This window comes from Mixophyes fleayi, chromosome 4 (genome assembly GCF_038048845.1).
Source record: "Mixophyes fleayi isolate aMixFle1 chromosome 4, aMixFle1.hap1, whole genome shotgun sequence".
NCBI classification, from domain to species: domain Eukaryota; kingdom Metazoa; phylum Chordata; class Amphibia; order Anura; family Limnodynastidae; genus Mixophyes; species Mixophyes fleayi.
The window spans coordinates 21,536,426-21,559,584 of record NC_134405.1 but is presented as its reverse complement, the minus strand read 5'-3'; the positions used below and the strand labels follow the sequence as shown (position 1 = coordinate 21,559,584).

The following is a 23,159-nucleotide window of genomic DNA, read 5'->3' as shown; positions in this document are numbered from 1 at the left end:
GCGTTTTAACTGTATTGCATTGCTTAGCGTATGTGTACTTCCTGCTGTGCGTACGCGAACTTCCGGTAAACTTGCCACGTGGTTAAACAATCGTTTTGATAGTTATTATACATGCATAGTATAATTACTTGTGAAAGCCTCTGAGACATTATTACTATTGTTGGGAACTTTTGATTTTCTGCGCAGAAAAGGTGTATAGTGTGTGATGTTGTAACGTAGATACACTGTTTTATTGTTGAGGTGCTCAGTTGCTGTCTGACGAGGCGGATTGCCCAACTGAAGGACGGTATACAGGGCAGGTATACCGAATGCGAAAACGAAGTTTTCGCAAAAGCGCTACCAATAGATCGCAAGGTTTGCTAATAATTAGTATTGGTAGGCAGTGCGATCCGGTCGCACCGTTAGTGCGAATTGGTGAAGCAGCTAGGAGGAATTATACTGGAAAGGCAGGTTGATTGTATCGACTTTGTGCTCCCAGCGATAATAAACTCAGCAGATTTTGTGGTTTAGCCAGGGTATCGAGGAGCTGATAGCCCTTGGGGCCCACAGTGATATTTCTGTATTAGGGAAAAGCGAGTGAGCGCGGCTAAAGGAAATACGTTCACCGAGGATTATAGATCTCTAGCGGTGAGTATAGCAACAGAGTTGAAATTATTAGGTGGAAAGAACAGAGCATTGCGGTGTGTCTGTATTTCACATTTGGCCGGAAGGAACAGAGCATTGCGGTGTGTCTGTGTTCTGGGTAGAAGGTATATTGTTCAACATGGGTGCTAAGCATACGCTAGAGATGGTCAGTGTACTGCCTAAGGAAGGCCCTATTGGTTCAGCGAGGTTTCTCATGTATAAGAAGTATGGTGCATATGCAACTGTGTATTGTGACACGTGGGTCGGGATGACCAAAGCTTGTGATAGGCCTTTCCCAACAATAGGGAGTTTTAATGCAGAGGTACTGAATACTGTAAAAGATAAAATATGGTTGATCAAGTCAACGAAAAAGAGAAATAGACATAATGATTGTTTAAAATTGTGGCAAATGGAAGGTAACACGTGGCAGAGCAGCGAATGCAAACCGGAAATAGGCGTGGCGAAAAGCGCGCGCAAGGCGGATGTAACCATTGAGAAGCATGGCGAACTCAGCGCAAGCGCGCCCCCGCCACCTTATGTGGCGGGAGGGGTAAGTACAGCCGTTGTTAAAACTGAAAATAGAAAAATTACTAAATTGTACCCTGTTTTAAATCAATTTCAATCAAGTGTATCTGAAAACGAAGATGAACCCACTGTGATTTCGGCCATTGCCCATGCTGTTAATGTACTAGAGGCTCAGCGCAAGTATGAGAAAATGGCTGAGATAGGTGAGAGTAGCGTGATCACTAGGAGTGAAAGTGTTCTAAATCTAGGGCCTGTAAATCCTGTAGCGTCCCCTGAAGTTAGTGTACCAGAGGGTGTGTTCCCGGTCCGCACAATATCAGTTCCCAATGGGAAACCGGATAAGGATGGTGTAGTTCCTTTAAGAAATGTTACAATGCATTGTCCCTGGACTAGATCAGAATTACGTTCCATTATGACTGAATTCCCAGATCCTAGAAAAGAGTTAGCTAAATGTCAGAAATTTGTTAAAGACTTAGGGAATGCTCATGAACCAACCAGTAAGGATTGGCGGGTAGTGTTGAGGGCGTGTCTTCCTCCCAATACTAACATACAAAAATTTATTGGAGATTGTTTGTTGGAGGAAGATGACACCCTGACTGATGAGATTAACCAACGGAATATAGAACAAATTGTCAAACACTTAGCCATCTGTTTTCCAGTAGTAGTAAATTGGAGTAAGATTTTCACCATTAAACAAAAAGATAGTGAAACTGCCTCAGATTACTTTGCTAGAGCTATAACAGCGATTGCACGATTTACTGGGATATCCAACATAAGTGAGGACCCACATCCCAGAGAGGTAGCTGTAGGGGTACTGATGGATGGCCTTAGGGAAAATTTAAAGACGAGAGTACAAACCACATTACCTAATTGGAGAGGCGTCACGGTAGACTTCCTTAGGGAGTCTGCTGTGGAGCATGACAAGAACCTTTTTAGAAAAAGGGAAGAGAAAAGTGATAGGTTAATGACGGTAAGTATACAGGCTCTAGAAGGGGTGCATACACGACCACCAGCATACAACCCATATAACAGGAAACCTAAAGTGATCAGGTGTTTCAACTGTAACGAGGAAGGACATTACAGGAGAGATTGTAATAAAGAAAGACCCAATACACATAGGGGTGGGTCACATAGATATCCTCCAAGAAAGGATTCACATAGACTAGAAGACTCACATCTACCCGCACATATTACGGCAGCAAATGCTGCGCGGGAAATCAATAGTCAGCGCTAGGGGTCAGGTCATACCTGTAGTCTACAGCCAGTGAGGTTAACTGAGAGTCAGAGTGAAGAACCAACAATGATAGTTGACATAGCTGGCAGGAAACAAACTTTTCTTGTAGATACAGGGGCGGCCCGATCTGTGATAACCTCTCCTTTCAATCTACAGGTGACCAGCAAAACTATTCCAGCTATGGGGGTGACGGGAAAAGTGTTACATTATCCTCTAACTAAACCCGCCGAAGTTACTATCGGGCCTCTGCATACTAAGCATTCGTTTCTCTTGGCTGCAGCGGCTCCTACTAACTTGCTAGGGAGAGACTTGTTATGTAAAATGGGATGTGTCATATACTGTACTTCAGATGGTGTGTTCCTAGATATACCCGAGAGGGTTGCACAGGAGGTACAGGACATATTGGACACCCCTCCAAGGTTAATGTTACACTTTCCTGTTATAGAACAAAGTCCATCTCAAGTAAAGGGGATGTTGCTGGAAATACCAGGTTCCCTATGGACCAGAGATGGACAGGACACTGGACTGATGGCAAACGTAGCCCCTGTCATGGTCAATCTAAAAAGTGGTAGGATAGCTCCAAAAATCCCACAGTATCCATTAAAACCGGAGGTGGAACTAGGGGTATATCCTGTTATTGAGAGGCTGTTACAACAAGGGATTTTAATTCGTACAGCCAGTACAGCAAATAGTCCCATTTTCCCTGTGAAGAAGAGTGGGGGGAGGGGCTATAGATTAGTCCAGGACTTAAGGGGAATTAACAAAGTTGTTGAGAGCCAATTCCCCGTAGTGCCGAATCCAGCTGTCATCCTCATGCAGATTCCACCGTCTGCCAGTCATTTTACTGTCATTGATCTATGTTCTGCTTTCTTTTCAGTCCCTCTTCACCCTGACTGCCAATACCTTTTTGCATTCTCCTACAGGGGAGTGCAATACACATGGACCAGACTACCCCAGGGGTTCATTGACAGCCCCAGTATTTTCTCCCAAGCCTTACATGACTGTTTGCAATCCTTTCAACCCCACAATGGGTCTGTTCTAATTCAATATGTGGACGATTTGTTGTTGTGCTCTGATTCTTTTATGTCATGTTTACATGATACTAAATTGTTGTTGCTTCATCTTTCACAAACAGGGCACAAGGTGGCAAAGGATAAATTACAGCCATGTCAGACTAAGGTCAAATACTTAGGACACTGCCTCACTAAGGGGCTAAGACACCTGACAACCGACAGAATTGAGGCCATACAACACATGACCCTGCCGCAGAGCCAGAAGCAGATTCGTACTTTCTTGGGGATGTGTGGATACTGTAGGTCCTGGATCCCAGGTTTTTCTATTCTAGCATTACCATTGCAGGAGCTAGTCTCTTCCTCAAAACCAGAACGTGTCGTACACACAGAAGAGTCAGAGCAAGCGTTCTTTAATCTTAAAGATAGTCTGACAAGAGCACCTGCATTGGGAATACCTGATTATGAAAAGCCTTTTGAGCTATTTTGTACAGAAGCTGATGGCTGTGCAGCAGGTGTCCTCACACAGAAACATGGTGACGCTAGCAGACCGGTAGCATACTACAGTGAACAATTAGACAATGTGGCAAGGTCACTCCCAACATGTCTCAGAAGTGTAGCAGCAACGGCCCTTCTAGTAAGTAAGAGCGAGGATGTAGTATTAGGACATTATTCAACCATCTATACACCCCATGCTGTATCAGCTCTGTTAAATTCAGCCCAAACCAGACATGTTTCTTCAGCTAGATTCACAAAGTGGGAACTAGCCCTGATGGCACCCTCAAACATCACCATCAAACGATGTAGCACCCTAAATCCAGCTACATACCTTCCGTATGTGTCTCAAGAGACACAAAGGGTGGGAGGTGAGGAGACCCTGGTTGATGATGAGTTAGGCAAGAATACTGACACGCATGACTGTATGGAACACCTGAATCAGACCTTTACTGCAAGGCCCGACATACGTGACACCCCCTTAGAAAATGTAGATTTTACGTTTTATACAGACGGAAGTTGCCATAGACAGACAGAGACAGGAGAGCTATGTACGGGTTACGCTGTTGTAGACGATCAGGATGTGGTAGAAGCTGAACCCCTTGGTCCACCTCACTCAGCCCAGGTGGCGGAACTAGTAGCACTAAGGAGAGCGTGTGAATTGGCAGAGGGTAAATCAGCCAACATATATACTGACTCTAGGTACGCCTTCGGGGTAGTGCATGATTTTGGGGCCCTTTGGCGTCTTAGAAACTTTACGACAGCAGCAGGTACACCAGTGGCACACTCACAACACATAAAAGGACTTCTGACAGCGATACAGTTACCCAGAACAGTAGCCGTCATAAAGTGCAAAGCCCATACCTTTGAAGAAGACCCAGTGTCATTGGGCAACAACAGGGCAGACGAAGCTGCTAAATGGGCAGCAGGGCAACCTATGACTGTATCGACCGAGACTATGATGGTTTTTCAGACATTAGACGCGCAGAAATTAATTGAAATGCAAGATTTGTGTTCCCTGCAGGAGAAGGCGGTCTGGAAGGCGAAGGGATGTGGTCAAGAGTCCTCAGGACTCTGGAGGGATGGACAAGGTAAGCCTGTAGCTCCCCGAACATACTATCCAAGCCTGGCTGAAGCAGCACACGGCCTGACTCACCTGGGTAAAGAAGGTATGTGCAAACTGGTGAGAGCATACTGGTGTGCTCCCGGATTTTCCTCTCAAGCTGGTAAGAAAGCAATGTCATGTCTTACTTGTTTGAGGAAAAATGTTGGGAAAACTATTCCAACTGAGCCATCCCACATCCCTCCTACAGACGGACCTTTTTAGGTAATACAAATTGACTATATCCAACTACCACCGTGCAGGAATCTAAAGTATGTGTTAGTGTGTATTGATGTGTTTTCCGGTTGGGTAGAAGCATATCCGGCAGCCACTAATACTGCTGTGTTCACTGCAAAGAAAATTGTACAAGACTTTGTGTGTAGGTTCGGTATCCCTAGAATCATTGAAAGTGATAGGGGTACCCATTTTACTGGTGATGTCTTCCAAAATATGTGTAAACTCATGGGAATCAGTAGCAGACTTCACACCCCTTACCGACCACAAGCCAGTGGTAAGGTGGAGAGAGTAAACGGTACTATCAAGAACAAACTAGGTAAGATAATGGCTGAAACTGGGTTGGCATGGCCTGAGGCTTTGCCGTTGGTCCTCCACAGCATTCGAACCACTCCTAGACCTCCTCTTAATCTGTCCCCCTTTGAGATACTGTTCGGACGACAACCTCATTTGATCGTGAGTCCACAAGACGACTTAAAGTGTAATAATGAAGTGACTGTACAATATCTTATAAGAATGAGTAGACAGCTGAAACAACAACAACAAAAACTAAAAATGCTGTCACCTGGTATGCCAGAGACGAACTGTCATGATGTTGAACCTGGAGACTATGTTATGATCCGCAATTTCTTACGTTCAGGTTGTTTAACAGACCGTTGGGAAGGCCCGTACCAAGTGCTGCTGACCAGTACTACATCACTGAAGGTTGCAGAGAGAGACACTTGGGTCCATTCCACCCACTGCAGGAGAGTCCATAATCCGGAGAAAGTGCAAGACAAGACTCAGACCGACGACATAGAGCTGTCACTTGTGAGCCTGTTCCGGGAGACCTAAAGCCTGCAGTTGAGACACCTGAACCAGAGACGTTGCCTCAGAACTATCTTTCCAGCGATGGAGTGGCGGTTTTTGTTTTTCTTTTGTTCCAGGATTTTCCTTGTTTTTACTTTTTCTAGGACATTCTATTTTTGTGAAGGAGGATGGAGGACGGAGGAGAGTTCTGGGAGTGATACAGATGAAATAGAGGCCGAAGAAAAGTTAATAGGATATCCTGAGCAGCCCATTATCAAACTTGGTCCAGGGGTTATGAAAAGGTCTGCTAGCTCAGGAACTCGGAGGCAGTGTGAGGGGCTATTGTCTGATGAGTATTGTATCTGCAAGTTCTGCAACTCCCTAGTTGACGAGAGATGCATCCAACGATGCCAGTCCCCCAGTACTCTGAATATAGGCGGGCATCCTTTGGAGGATTATCACTCCCTGGTGGGTAAGGTGCTAAACCAAACTGAGTGTTGGGTGTGCTCTCACGTGCCTCAAGGGCAGCATAACATAGGACTAGTGCCATTCCCGCTAAACATATCCGAAGTACTCGAATTAAGGGGTGGGAGGCCCATAGAAGGGAGGTACAATAACACTAGGTCCCCTAGTCTGACGCTTCGACAATACTCCATAGGCAGATCGTTGCTGTGCCTAAACATATCTCATGCAAAGCGCCTGGAGAATTGGGAGGCTGACCTATCAGATCAGACAATGGCTCGCCACACTCATTTTAGAGAGAGACTCACAAGGTCACTACTAGGCAGGAATGCTGATGGAAGTCACAAGTTAGGGCGTATAACCAAACATAAGAAGGTATCTATTGGAAAAGTCTCTACAGATAAATGTGAAAATATCATTAATGCCGACACGTGTCTAGAGCAGATGGAGACACTAGGCATGGGTAGTTTTATCAAAACTCTGTGTGATATAATTCATGGGCATACTGTTCCTTATGTTCTCCCTGATGATGTGTATTTTGTTTGTGGGAGAAAAGCTTATTCCTGGGTGACTCCGAGTTCCAAGGGCTTGTGTTTCTTAGCTAAACTGGTTCCTGAAATCATGACTATTACTCATGAAGAAATGGTAGATATTCACAAGACTACATCACCACCATACATACACACACAGTATGAACACCGTGGCAAGAGAAATATGATTCCTGGTGAGGAACCCATAGCTACAAAATTGATTAGTGAAACTGCTGGTTTCCAAGTTATGGTTGCTCTAGATCTCACCAGGACTGCTCGGGGAACATTAAACTTTAAATATATCCAAGACCTAGCTAAATTAATAGATAATATCACCGAGATGTATGATGACACTTTCAGGTATACTGGAAGGGAGCTACAAGCGTACAAGAAGGAGTTGGTGCAACATAGACTGGTACTAAATTATCTCACCTCTATTACTGGTGGGTACTGTGTGACACTGGCCACCCAGTTCGGTGTCAAATGTTGCACGTACATTACTAATAATACGGAAGACCCTAAAGAGGTTATAGACCGGAAGATGGATGAAATTTTGCAGCTGAAATGGGAATTTCGAAAGAGCCATAATTCTTCGTTATATGAGGTTGGGGAAAAGGTGGCGGGTTGGTTCTCATGGTTGAACCCAGCAAAATGGTTCTCCGGTCTGGGGGAGTGGGTACAGGAAATGATTGCTAGTGTAGGTAAGCTCCTTCTCCTTATACTGGGTGTCATCTTAGCAATTGGTTTAGTTGTCAAATGTGTTCCTACTGTGTTGAAGTGTGGAAAACGGTCTCATGGGAGTAACACTGAGAAAGAGACTGAAAGGGTGGTACCAGATACCGAGATCATGGTCTGTGAAGAAGTATTGTATAATCCTGAACTTGAAACGGTGATTGGGTGATAGTTTATTACACTATCAAAGGGTGGAACTGTCGAAGTCAGTAAATTGGATAAAGTCATTTCAATTAAAGTCTAGCAAACTTGGTTGTCTTTGTCTGAAAAGATGCGTACGGTACGCTATGACGTACAAGGGCACGCTACGGCGTGAAAGGGCGTACGCATCCACTACACGTGGCAGCAACAGTAATTGGTCTTTTACCATACATTCGCACAAACACGCATACTTATAAAATAGTACACATTATTGGTAGTAGCAACACATAGTCTGTTATGTCGAAATATAGTAGTATTTATATGTTATATCAAAGCTACATGCATATTAGTGAAATACACAGAACGGGTTAAAGGAATAACATCATGAGTGGTATCATAATGAACCTTGTTACATATCCTATTGTTTGGTGCGCTCTGCGAGGGAATCGCAGAGTGCATGCGCAAGTTATGAATGATAGGGAATTATGAACTACTTAAGACTAAGGAATTCTGGCGGGAAGAGCAGAGCATACCCCCTGCAGAGATGACCCCCTCCTTTGGATTCCTTAGGATGAACCAGCCAATGATTGACAACCCCTTGGACATTCCTGAGACCCGGACCAATAGATGCAAGCCATACCATCTTCATTGTATTACTGTACTTGATTGTGTATATAAGCAGCAGCTTGTGATCCAGAGTGCAGACTTCTTGTCCCCAGACTTCAGGATTGAATGACTGCACTGGATCCAGAGCGCCTGCGATAAGTAACGGCTGTATTTACTATTACTTCGCTTGAGCATATTTTTTTCCACTTATTGCGAATAAATCTTTGTGCGTTGGAAACACAAATCGAGGTTCGACAATCGTTATTGGTTAGCGACAATACGCACATAACAATGGCCACCTCATTTAGTGAACAACAGTCCATGCAGGACCATGTGGTCCAATAATTTTTTGGCACCACCACTAGACTCGCTGCCCAATCTCAGGGTGAAGGCACAATTCTCACCATTTTTATTGTCAGACTGAGGCTATCTGGTGATTTTGACACTACCCTATCTGGAGGCGTGGAGTCTAACGTGTCTCTGGATTTCACCAGGGACCCCCACAAGGAGGTTTGGATTTATCTGCAAAAGTCGCGGTTCTCCAGGAGGGTAATCCGCGAAATAGGAAAAGATAATAGGATGGTCAGGAGTACCAAGGTCCAGTCATACGGTCAATGCAGTGCATAAGAAGGTTTCAAAAGAATAGTTAGGCAGGCAGAGGTCAAATACCAGACCAGAGATGAAGAGCCAAAGTGAGAATCCAAGAGGAGGGTTAGGAATAGCTGAGATCAGGACCAGGAATTCCGACCGAGGAGCAATGCAGCACATGAATGCCTGGAGCTAGGAGACTCAATACTCTGGCACCCTAATGGTGCAGGGTATTCTTTAAATAGAGTCAGGGGAATAACGAACGCTGGGAGGAGTGGCATCAGCTGCCGCCACTGGCTGTCAGACTAGCATCCCGTTGCTTGGTAACGGGATGCGCATGTACAGTAGGAGCCAATGGACAGCTGGACTTGACACGTCTGGTTAATAGGCAGCCAGATCCGAGTTCCTGCAGCGAAGGCGCCCGTCCCTGTATGGATGAGGGAGCACAGGTACGGCGACTGACATTGATCTTTTTGTTCACTTCCTTCTTCACCATGGAGGACTTCTGGGCACATCCATGGTTTGCAGATTGTGCCAAGCCTTCCTGCGTCAACATAGTAGACCACTACATGAGTTTGCAAAGGCTTGCTGGTAAATTGGGTATTTTTCTTAAATCATCTCCCAAACTCAATGCTTTGTACTTCAGTGAGTTGTGCCCCAATCTACACTGCTGCTACCACTATTTATTGCTTGGCATCAGCTAGTAGGCAGGTTAAGGAATGGGGTTTGGGACTTTCCATGGACAGGCATCAAACTGTCATTGCCCCAATGTCATATTCCAGATGTGTTTTGACCTGGTCGATATGGGGCTTCAGTGACGTGGTGCCTGCGCTCTCTAAGGCTATGGTATAATCAATATTGCTGTGTCTCTGGACCACAGTAAAGGGCTAGTCCAGGTAGTTGGTAACATATTCTTTCTAATAGGGACTAATACCTTCACTGTGTCCTATTGTTGACTCTTGCTCCATGTTCCACCTGTCATAGCTCTGCATCTGATAGCCCTGCACAAGCCACAGGCTGTCGCAAGTCAGCTCCATTAACTGATTCTTTATATACTCTGTGATGAGAACATCTGGTGCTCTAAAAATGTCCTCCTAGCTCTCCTTGTACCCTCTGGCCATTCAACAAATTGAGTGTAGTGAAATCAGAGGACTCCCTTGGCAGTTCCGTATAGGTGAATAGCAGCTGCTACAGGGACTTCTCCCAGTCCCTCTCCTATGAGTGGACATAGGCCCACAGCAATTACTTGAGTGTACAATATAAGCTTTCACAAACTCTCACTATTATGGACCCAGAGTATTTGCATTACCATTTCAGGGGGATAACTCAAAGACATTCCCTTGGCCAAAATCCACTTATATTTGGGACATGATTTTGGATAGGTGGAAGTAGGGTATTGGAGAGACTCCCCACTAAAGACCTTTTTTTAAATGACTTAGGTAATGAGCTAGCCAGTTACTTTTGCCAGAGTGGGTAACCATGCTTACAAATGGCTGGCAAAGTGCCTGGCTAGCTCTTTCCTTAAGTCCTTTTCCAGTGGGACTTCCCACTGAAGTGTATCATATTGTGTATTCTTATGTAGAACATGAGATAAAGCTTAGTTTTATCTACTATACATTTATGTCATGTAACTCAGCAAAATGCCTTCTTTTACAATACAATTTTTTTTTGAAAAAGCCTTTATATTAGTTCTTATAGTAGAATTGTTTATTTTAAAGCTTCATACATCCCACCTCTTTATCTCCCATAGCCCACAACAAGAGACTTGAGTTGATGTTGAAAAGTTGACCAGAAGATGCTGCAGTATCATAACTGCCGACCTTGACCTGTCCCATAGTCCCTTCTTGGGTCATCTGCCAGTTCACAATATCATAGACAGCTGGAATAGCTCCATGTTCATCAAAATAAATGTCAATTCCACTACTCAGTGTGACTTTCACATTCTTTATATAATGCAGTACCTGTAAATTAAATAATAAAATAGTTCAGTACGATAAATAGATCCCAAAGAATATAATCAGCTAATTTAGGTAAATAATAAATGATAAATAGTGCATGCTTTTATATTACTGTTTATTGAATGCTATCCTGATGCTTAGGTAATAAATTAGACACTGAAGTGTAACATCAGCTATTATCGATATCAAGAATGGTGTGGCATCTTGTTCGCTGACTTTGTAGACGTTGACGTGATATTACCTCTGTCCTGTTCGCTCTTCGATTGTTTTCTCTGTGATGGGCAAATTGCTGAAGAGTCATATTTACATGGCGATGGCGATCACGTTCGCATACTCTTTGGTCATCAGTCATAGTTTGTCGTCGGGATTTATCCCACTCCGCCCTTTGCTTTTTGCTGCTTCTTGCTGTGCAGTTATTCCCACAGCAGACATTTGCCTTTTAGGTGTCATCGCAGGTACACTTTGTTGCTTAAATTAATTAAAATCTTCCTATTTATTTAACAGTAAGTACAAATAAAATGAATGGATATAAAATGGAGTAAATTTTGAATATCAAAGGTCATTATAACCGGTAACTGACATACAAAGAAACTAAATAAACAAAAAAAATAAGGCAAAGAAATTTGGAAAATCTAGTCAGTAGGAATAGACAAGTACACAAAAGAGATTTAGAAACATTTACCAAATTTGTTTGTGTGTGTATTTATAAATGTGAGGAGCAGCGTTAGCTATATATATATATATATATATATATATATATATACACAAGTTAACCAGTGCATGATACTCATGCATTCTAGTCAAATCAAGCTACTTAAGGTGTTAAAAAGGTTCTTGTCATGCATTTGGGCCATAGCCCAGGCCTCAACCACCAACCACTCCCCACTGTCACCCACACTAAGAATTTAGTAGGTCAGTGTATAACTCCGCCCAGCAGGTGGCGCTGCAGCTTGGTTTTATTTTTTCCACACACAGACAGACTAACACACGCCACTAGACATTTATATTATATATATATATATATATATATATATATATATATATATATATATTACAATATTATAAGATATAAAATATGGCGCTCGTAGCAAATCACCAATAGTCCAGTACAAAGTCTAAGATCTTCTTCAAAATACACTTCCCACGTGCGGGTGGCTGCCAATCCTCCTGATACCAAGCGGTGTAGCATGGATAAAAACCTATAAAAAAGAGATGGAGGAGGAGGCGCACAATAGTGTAGTATATTGATGTAAAATGGGATCACACAGAAATTCACAATAGGACCACAGTACCAGTGAAGAACAATCCAGAAACCAGATACTTTAGTGCATCACCCTATTAAAATGATAAGGGTGTAAGCGTACCAGATGTACTTCAAATAGTCACAGTGAATGAACTTGCAGGACTTCCATGTGATACATACAAACACCCAGGACACACTTATGCAGATGTATGCGTACCAGAAATCAGAACTTTTCGGCTTGTCTATGCAGATATCTCACCACTGATCAAAAGCAGGTCACATGACTGGATACACAGCTACCAGCCTCAGGAAGTAGGACACACAAGGGACCATAGATGTAATATCAATAGTGCACTGCAAATATAAACATTTTTCATAGCACCGTCCAGGCTCGTACAACCAGTCTACCACGAATCCCCAACGCTACTGGCACCAAGATATCATAAATTGAATTCCAGGCCCGCATTGAGTCAGTTGCTCCTGGTAAAGATCACATCCGTGGGCTCCTTTCTTGTCTTTCAATGTCCGGATAACATCAAGAGACAGTGAATATATGTTCCGCTTGGATAAGACTTTTCAATCCTTCTGCCTTGGAATAAATCACTTAAATAGAGGTTCCAGTCTGCTACACAGGTCAGGATAAAATTATATTGGTCCACACATCACGTCACAAACACAGCACAGTTTTGTCAGGATAATACTAGGTGATCCGAGCTCTAGTTAGACACAGATCACTGGCCTACTTCCTGAGGCTGGTAGCTGTGTATCCAGTCATGCGACCTGCTTTGATCAGCGGTGAGATATCTGCATAGACAAGCTGAAAAGTTCGGATCTCTGGTACGCATACATCTGCATAAGTGTGTCCTGGGTGTTTGTATGTATCACATGGAAGTTCTGCAAGTTCAGTCACTGTGACTATTTGAAGTACATCTGGTACGCTTACACCCCTGTCATTTTAATAGGGTGATGCACTAAAGTATCTGGTTTCTGGTTTCTTCTTCACTGGTACTGTGGTCCTATTGTGGATTTCTGTGTGATCCCATTTTACATCAATATACTACACTATTGTGCGCCTCCTCCTCCATCTCTTTTATATATATATATATATATATATATATATATATATATATATATTGTGGCAAGAGCCTGCCACTGCTGAAGCACACGCAAACAACTTCTTTTTATGCAGCTTTATTGTCAGAATGGAAATATGTATTTGACACCATATGAATTTCACAGCAATTCTGGAGACCCTACACGCTAGCTAGACATAGACCAGCTCTCTAAGGACCAGCCAGGTTCCCCAGGTTTGGTCTCACTGAACAAATGATACAATCAAGCTTTTATACATGATACTCCTCCCCCAGCCTTAGCTTGATGGGCAGGTGACACACCCACCTTCCCTTTAAGATGAAACTCCCATCAATGGTTCTGTTTGCACTAACAGACACACCCTGTCTGTTTGCTGAGAGGAAGGAGTTTTCAAACCATGTGAGTTGACCAAACTTAAACTATTGTTTGTCAAACATAAGTCTTTACCTTGTTTATCATCAATCTAGGTGCATAACTGCACCAATGTTTTACTCTGCTTGTATGCTTTCTCTGCATCTTGTCAGATAAATGTCTCCCTCTGTTACAATACATATATATATATATATATATATATATATATATATAAAATCATATAGTCACATCAAATGCATTTCAGTACAGTTTACTGCCACCTAGTGTTTCAGCACACACATATGAAGGAGAGGGGCAATATTAGCCTTTTAAATATATACTCTGTATATAGATGTAAATAGAGTGATATTCCAGAGTTTAAACTGTTCCAAATTTGTATCCAAAGTGAGTTGCGAACCACTAGAGGTGAACAAAAGTGAGCACAGGCTGACTGATTACTGTCACATAGCCGGAACAAGCCTTATGTTACAACTTCAGAGTGGACCTGTGTGTCTCCGCACCTCCGCTGGGTGCCGGAGACGGACAGCCTCTGGCCGCAACTCACGTCCCGTTGCTAGGCACAACGCGATCACATGATCGTGGCGCTCACACATGCGCAATGTGCCCCTTCTGTTGCCTAGCAACAGATACGCTACCCGGCGATCAGCTGAGACTGATCGCAGGAAATCCTCTGGATAGGGCCTCCTGTCTGGCGCTATTTAAACCTCACACTGGCACCAATAGGGTGCCAGAGTATTAGTTCCAACCAGCTCCAACATTGCTATTTTTTGTTCCTGATTACTCTCCTGTATATTCACTCCGTGGCTAGTTTGACTTCTCTCCCGGATCACCCTTTTGTACTTTGCTTGCCGCTCTGGTATTGACCTAGGACTATTCCTGTTTACTCTTTGCCTTCTCTCTGTGATACTGTGCTTCTCTGATTTCGACTTGGCCTGTCTGACTACTCTCCATTCGCTGCTCTGGTAACTATCTGGGAGAACCGTGACCTGCACATCACACACAGCAAAGCCCAAACCCCCTTGCGGGGGTTCCTGGTGAACACCGGTGGTGCGTTAGACTCTGCGCCTCCCAGTTTAGTAGCGCCAATACCAGTCAGCGATATTCCTAGTGAAAGACGTGACACCGTGACAACAGGTGCAGTCACTGGAAGTGCAGTGGTGATGCGGAGGCATTGTCCTTGGGCATGAGCCGAGTCGGCAGTGGTGCCGACACCGAAGGGGAAGCCCTATAGAAAGGGAAGTGCTGACATTAGCAATGTGGTTTATGGAAAAGAGGGTCTCTGGTATTGCGATGATGTGCATGGGAAGAGCATCTCTGATGTAGAAGACAAGGTGCCAGAACCTCTCTGGTCCAGTCCACTGTGTGCATGCGTGTGTTAAGAGTTAGGAACGGTCCAACTTTGGAAGCACTGTACAGAGAATCACTGGGTATGTAACTGACACTGCTGTAACTGCTATTATTAAGATGGTGCTGGAGGTGTTGAAGTGCAGCGATACCTGCATCTGTGAAGATCTGAAGATCTGCATGGTAAGCGGTTTAAGCTTACCATGCAGAAGGGGAAAAGTATGAATAAAATTATTTGCTGTTTCATCTTGAGATGACCTGGCATCCAAGATTATTTAACTTTACACTTCACTACCCACAACATCTGTGTCCAGACTAAACCCAAGACAATGAGAACAGGTCACTGGAAGACCTTCCTAGCAGCTTGAGCTATGGAAGGCTCAAGCTAAAGAAACACTGCAAACTGCACAAGTTCAATAAGCAAAATTAAGACAGTGATTTTTTAGAGATGAGAGAATAAGAAAGAAGCAGAATGGAAAACGATAGACAGAAGATGATAAAGAGATATAGAGCAGAGATGACACAACAACAGAGGAAGAGTGGAAAAGTGAGTAAGGGAAAGTGAATAAAAAGTGGATAGCAGAGGTCAGTAATAAAAGTAAACATTATAGAGAGTATATAGGAAGGGGATGAGATTCATTAGAACAGTTGAGAAAATGGAATAAGCATTAAAGAACAGTCACAGATAGTCATAAGTGGTAGTAAAAAAAGAAGAGACAGCTTATACATGCGAGGTTAAGAGTTATTATTTAGAGTAAATTAATATAGTCAGTAACTGAACATTATTACTGCTTGCCAGTAAGTTAGTCATGAATCAGTCAGTCAAATAGTTAGTTTATCAGATAGCCAGGGAGCCTACAAGTCAGCTGTCAGTATGCCAAAGCAGACATTCAAACAGAGAAAACAAAGCAGCAGTAGATGAGAAATAAAAAAGGATAGCACCAGAGAAAAGAGTTTGGGGTGTTAAGATAGGAGCATAAACTAGTAATTGAAGTGTAATTTAATACAGAAAATAAGGAAGAATAAAGATCAGAAGAAATCAGTATCAATACAAACTGCTAGGACTATGGGGAAGATATCTGAAACAATGGTCTAGAGTACAGCCTAGAAACAATTAAAACCAGCCACCATTTTTGCACAAGTGCACCAGATAGAGGTACAGGACACTGTCCAACAAAGTTAATTAGATAATTCTAGATTTGTAGTACAAATAAGACACAAACCCATGTCGAATTCAGCAAATTGGATAAAGTCATTTCAATAAATATCTAGCAAACTTGATTGTCTTTGTCTGAAAATTATGCATAGAGCATGCTACGGCGTGGAGAAGCGTATCCAGCCGCAACACGTGGCAATAACAGGTTTTACACATTTACACGCATTCACACGAACATAAACACTTGTAATTAGTACACATTAATTGTAGTTGCAACGCATAGTTATTTATGTCGAAATGTAGCAACATTTACAGTTAATATTATAAGTTATATACATGTTAGTGAAATCAAAGGTTCAAGTTACAGGAAATATGGCATGTTTAGTATCATTTTAATCCCCTATTTATCCGCAGTTATCTTGTTCATTCGTCAAAGAGATCGCACATTGCATAGTCTAGTTAGCGATGATAGGGAATAAATGTTAAAAATGATACTATCTGTGTACTATAAATAGACTAGTTTAAACTAGATTCTTGGCAGGAAAATCGGTATGCATCCCCTGGAGAGCTGACCCCCACCTTTGGATATTTTCGTTTGAACTGGCCTATGACCTGCATTGCACTGGACCCTCCTGAAGCCTGGACCTATAGAAGCAAGCCCCATAATCTACATTGTTTTACTGTGTTCACTGACTGTATATAAGCAGGGGCTCTGGACCTAGTGGACAGTCTACTTCACCACAGCCTTCAGACCTGAATGACTGTACACTGGATCCATGGCGCCTGCGATAAGTAACGGCTGTACTTATTTTATTTTATTTTATTTGCTATTCTGCTACTTTTGGCTATTAAATCACATTGTGCTGTGGAACCACATTACGACAATCGACAATCGTTATTTGATAGCAACTAGACGTGCATAACACCCAAGACACTGAGAACCACAAAAAACACAGTTTTCACACCCAAGCTCCGGCTTGTTGAAACGTTTCTAAAAACGATGTCTAGAAACAAAAACGGCAATAGAGTGGGAAGCTAGAACGAAATCACTAAAGAACAGAGGACATAAAGGTTCATTACCAAAAACCTGACATATTTCAGAACTGATTAATAATTTGAAGCAAGTATGAATTTAAACCTTAAGATCTCTTCTGATATTAAAATGAAGTTGATCACTATAAGGATTTAGTATTTACACTTGTAGAGGATAAGCATGGTAGAATCCTAAAATTAATATGTTTAATATTGGTTATTATTTATTATTTTACATCAGTGGTATGAGGTTCAGTGCAACACAGGTAAGTATAATACCAAAGAGTCCTCCACCTAAAGATACATTTTAAGGTTTTGAGTTATTTGTTAACATAATATTGTACAGGATCACATCTATAATACTTTATACTCAGACATAACTTTACCTGCCAAGGCTTAAAATGTAAAATGTCTTTACAACTCATATAAGAAAATGATCCTTCTCTTGATTTGCAGTTTTTCAGGTCTTCCAAAGCTTTGGCAACAACATGTATTGCAGCATAAAAACCATGAGTATATTTTAAGCTGTTGGTGTAGAGGAAGCTGTTCTTGATGCTGTCTATACTTTCTGCTCCTGTGCACTCTGTCACTGTGGGATCCAAAGATCCAGTTATGTTATTCTGATACAGAAACTTACAATTGAAAAGTTTCTCCAAATATAAGTTCTCCCAGGACTCTTCCAAAGAAGGTTGGACCTTATTGATGTAGTCATTCAATCCTGGAATTACTCTATTGTTGATAAATAAACCAATTGACCCGGCTAAAATCTGAGAAAATCTTCCAGCTGAGAACAAATTAGACATTGACCAACCAGCATTGGAGACAAAAATCTTTCCTTTGATAGTCTGTTTCAACATCTCACTCATGATAGGAACCAAGTCAGCATCATTAGCAAAGATGACGACAACGTTTGCCAGTGATTCTTTAATGACCTTGACTATGTGGGGAGCGTTGCGGTCTGGTTTAGATAAACGAATATATTCAGTGAAGGCCACACATGCTCCAGCCTTTATTATCTCTTGCCTGATTGGCTGAATTCCCTGTAGGCCATAATCATTTTCTGCAGCCAACAGTCCAACCCAGGTCCAACCAAAGTGCAGAATAAGCTTAGCCAGTCCTATAGACTGTTCCTTATCACTGGGAACAGTCCTGACAAATGAGGGAAACATTATTCGATTACTTAGGAGAGAGATACTTGATGTTGCACTGATCTGGAAAAAGAAAGAAAATTGCACCTGTTAACAGTAACAGCATGATTTTGTGTTTTTCTTATCTAAAGATCTTCAGTTTGCTAAATCTGCAATTTGTGCCCACTTACATAGAATGTATTTATGAGTCTGATGAACCTGAGTGGACCCAAAGCATTAAATTCTCTGACAACTAGTGACAGGTTATTATTCAATATTTAGTATTATTGTAATTATGGATGATCCAACCACTTATGTTGCAATTTGTGAATAGAGACCTAGATAGATTCAAGAATGTGTCTATTACAAAATGATCTATGGGCTATATTGGGTAACCAAAATATTGTTATGGCTTATGGAAACTGGACATGAATTAAATGCATCTTGTGAACTCACATGGAGCACTCAGTTGAAAAAAAAATTCAAGACAAGGCATTGTACATATTCATTACCTTAAGGTATACTACTACTCTGAACATGATTAAAATCTTCTTACCTGAGGGTGTCTGAAGACCCCCAAAATGTTTGACAAGATAATTGAGTTTGTGGAAAAATAAGATCCTATAACGGCACTGATGGTTGGTTGTCCACGACACCTGTAGTTGGGGATGGCCATTCTAGATTCAGTTAACAAATGTAAAGCTCCTTGTAGTTCATAGTGAGGCACATTACATGTTTTATACACCTGTAACCCTAATGTAACATTGCCGAGAACATTGGGATTCATGTTAATCTCTTCTACAGCAAACTTCATGGCTAGAAGTTGTTGGTAGTAATCCAACTTGAATCTTGAGGATGGAAATAAATACAAGACAGTGTAAGTTAAAACAATTATTTTCACAGAACATAGTAACAAAATATCAAAGGACTACTCAAGTTGAAACAGAGTAAACACATTTAGAAAATCAGATGAAATAAGAACTGAGGGCTGAAATAAGCTTGAAGGAAATTTAAAAGCTGAGGCTGTATATTTAAAATGGATTTATTCTCTAGGGTTAATAGTAACTAAAGATTATGTTCGTCTTATGTCATAAGGGAAGATGGGAGAAGGTCTATAAGTTGATTGGGCATAGCGTAAAACAGTCTCTGGAATCTGGACATTGGTGGATAAAAATATCTGTGCATCCTCTGTCTTTTCCATAGTTGTGATTTTCACTGTAATCTATTTCCCCCTTTTTCCTCTGCTTACTGCTCTTATGCTCTTTTCATGTCTGCTTTGCCCATTTATTGCCTTTCTCTTTCCATTGATTTTATTCCTCTTCTATTCTCCCCCTCTCTTTTGTCTGTTTTTTCCTCCTTTCTCTGCAACCCCTACCGCCATGGACCGCCATCATTCCTCTCCCTAATCTTCCTTTCTCTGGTGCAGGTCTCGACCCTACCGCTCTCATGTCCCCCTCTCTCCCCCTGGGAGAGTCAGTAGCCAGGCTTCCTGCTCCACGACGCAGCCCATGGCGGAGGGTTCCTCAGCCATCCCAATCTCACGCCGTCAAACCGGAAGTGACAGACACAGTCACAACCCCGAGCGGAGTTAGGACTCAGGGTGCGTCGGACGGTCCCCAAAGAGCTGCAGGAGGTAGTAGGTCGGCAGAGGGCTGGCTCCTCCCTTTGCCTAGGGGGGTAGTGGTGCCTCCCTAGCGCGTTGATGAAGGGGTGGGGGTGGCTCCCTCCAAAGTGGTTAGGGGGGAACCTCAAGGGCCAGACATAGGCAGTTTTCCGAGGAGAGTAGTTGAACTCCTCAACAGCGGACCACCGCTACGTCCCAAGAGGGACATTTGTATGGTAGCCAGGGGATGTTCCCCAATGTTTAGAAGGGGGGAAGAGGGTATCAACATGAGTGGGGTGCCACATGACTCGCTGTCCCACATTTAGGAGGTGGTTTCTGGGGCAACCCCTCAGCGAAGGCACATATCAGCTAGTGGGTCTAGGGGCAGGAGGCACAGTACAACCAGTGTTATTAGGTCTCGATCCAGGAGCAGTTCTAAGTGTGGTGATAAGGCTGACAGGCAGCATGGTGAGCGGACTTCCAGGTCGATGCATGGTTCGCAGGTGGGGGACGTCATTCAAAGGAGGTCTGCATTACATGGTTCTTTGTCCCTTTTTTCTGGTAGTAACATATCTCTCCTAGCAGCTGTCGGTGCTTCCGCTGACGACCGGGTTGTTGGATCAGTGGTCTGTGGGGGCCATTTTCAAATGCTGTTGGGTGAGGAAAGTCAGCGAGGCAGTTCCAAGGCCAGTTCCATATTTAAAGGTGAGTATGAAATGTTTGATTTACCTGATGTACAACCTGTATGGTCTGACTCCCTTATTTCTAATGTAGAATCTGGCAGCTCTGGGGCTTCCCTAACAAGTAGCTTAAGAGTTTGCCCAAGCATTTTGTTACCCGTAAGGATGGGCGTGCACGGAGGCAGCTGGCTGAACAGTACAGAAGTTCCCTCTTCATGGTCAAGAAAATGGTACGCTGCGCTAGCATGGCTATAATTCAAGGGATCAGAGTTGTGGTCAGACACAGGATTTATAAAGGCAGGTACATAGATATGTTTGCTGTCACGGAAAAGGGAAAGAAGGCTGTGACTGAGGCACTCGCACGAGGTGGCAGCGGTGAGGCTACCTATAAGTCATATAAGAATTGGCTGTCGGGAGCGTACCTTTTCGCGGCTTGCTACTTGGAGACTCGTCCACAGGAGTGGATGGACATGCTGAAATATCTTCACATGATCCATGAAATGTACACGTCTTCCCTGCCTGGGGTTTAGATGGCTTATGATAAATTGCTTCGGGAAAAGTAAGATGGCCATGCGGGTCTTATGCTGGAATATAGAGGTGTGGAGACATGGCTAAAGGTGTCCCAGAACAATTGGGGAGAGCGTTTCACAGGAAGCAATGGGGCGCCGGCAGCTGGTGCGCGGCAGGATTAGAGCACCCTTTCAAAGACGGAGCCACTCCTATCCTTTTAACAAGTCCAATTGCTTATGCGGAGTGGTGTGTAGATTCTCTCATATCTGCCTGCGTTGCGGGGGCAACCAACCGACCAAGTCTTGTGATAGACCTGTCAGAGGGGGAGGAGCTGGTAACCCGGCCTCCACCAGTGCTGTTGAAAGCCACTGTCCCAATTAATGTGGTTGGTCTGTGCCGCTGGCCGCTATCCATTCAAAAGGGAAGCAGATTTTTGGAGGGATGGGTTCCTTCAATGGTTACCCATTGTTGGGTCTGTTAAGACAGCCATGGTAGAAAACCTGAAATCTGCCAGTTTATTCCCCGGAGTTTTGTTGGCCAAAGTGCGCATGGAGATTGCACTCGGTCGCATGAGCGGGCCTTTTCAGAGCCCCTTACCGGGACTTGGTTGTCTCCCTGGTAGTGGTAGTTCCCAAGAAGGCTGTGGGAAAGATCCGGCTGATTCAGCACCTTTCCTTCCTACAGACGACGTCTGTGTATGACGCTATCTCTGAGAATTTTTGCAGTGTTGTGTACCAGTCTTTTGAAAAGGCATTACATTTAGTTAGGAGTTTCGGGTCCGGGGCCCTTACAGCTAAGGTCAACATTGAGTTGGCTTTTTGTCTTCTCCCACTCCATCCAGACTCGTTTTCCTACATGGATTTCAGGCTGGGTGATGGATATTACGTGGACAAGTGGCTCCCCAGGTGATTCACTGTTTCCTGCGCGTTCTTTGAATGTTTTAGCACATTCCTGCATTGGTGCATCTGTACCGGCACCGGCCATTAGGCATTGCGCTTTACCTTGACGATTTTCTTGTGCGTGGCCAAAGCCAGGGCCCAAAATGCAAGGCGATTTTGTTCTCAGTGGTGACCCTATTCCATTCACTGAGTGTCTTGGTGTCGCACAATAAGGCGGACGGTCTTACTGCTTGGCTGTCATACCCAGGCATCGAGATTGATACTGTCTCGGGCCTCTTTTGGCTCCCGCTGGACAAGGTTAGGAAGCTGTGCGGGCTTATAGCTGAGGTGCTTGGGTCTGCAGAAGTGACACAGACCCAGTCCATGCTCAGGCTTTTCAATTTTGCTTACCGGGTGAAACGGATGGGGAGAGTGTTTTGTCAGAAGCTAGAAAGGGCGACAGCGGTACACAAGCGTCTTCACTGTCAAATTCTGCTTTCTGCCAAGATCCAAGTGGATTTGGTAGTTTGGGTTCTCTCCCTGCAAGAATTCAATGGGGTGCATTTGTGGCCTGCTCCCTCAGTGTCAAGTCGGGAGTTGAACCTCCTTACGGATGCAGCTGGGGGGGTTGGTTTTGGGGCTTACTTTGCCAGCAACTGCACCCTGGCCCAGCGAATAGGTGCAGTCTGGCTGGACTGTTAATTAGGTGCTCCTAGAAATCTTCCCGATAGTTGTTGCAATTGTGGGTGGCTTGGTTTGTTGGAAAATTAATAGTTTTTTGGTGTGACAACCTGGGAGTAGTTCAGGCCATTAACAGGCAGAGGGACACTTCCCCTCCGGTGATTACCTTGTTGCGCAGGTTGATTATGCGATGCTTGACTTATCACATCTGCTTTTGGGCACAGCATGTTCTCGGTGGCGAGAATGCGATGGTGGATGCATTGTCGCAGGGCCAATAGGATAGTTTTAGAATGTCAGCTCCTAGAGCCTCCCTAATGGGCTCGCCTTGTCCCACTTATGTCTGACAGATTGTCAAGCCAGCATAGAGGGCCTGGCTTAATCATCACTGACTCCTTCAACCCAAATGAAGTA

At 43.4% G+C, this 23,159-nt stretch overlaps 1 protein-coding gene across 1 annotated transcript in view; it reads right to left on the bottom strand.

The window, feature by feature from the left end:
- Positions 1-23,159, bottom strand: part of LOC142150532 (extracellular calcium-sensing receptor-like) — a 37,633-nt gene that overhangs the window by 4,686 nt on the left and 9,788 nt on the right. The window contains exons 3-5 of the mRNA XM_075205728.1: positions 18,953-19,244; positions 17,656-18,480; positions 10,806-11,033 (exon numbers count right to left, since the gene is read on the bottom strand). Of these exons, the coding sequence (XP_075061829.1) occupies positions 10,806-11,033; positions 17,656-18,480; positions 18,953-19,244 (1,345 nt within the window). The remainder of the gene's footprint in view (positions 1-10,805; positions 11,034-17,655; positions 18,481-18,952; positions 19,245-23,159) is intronic.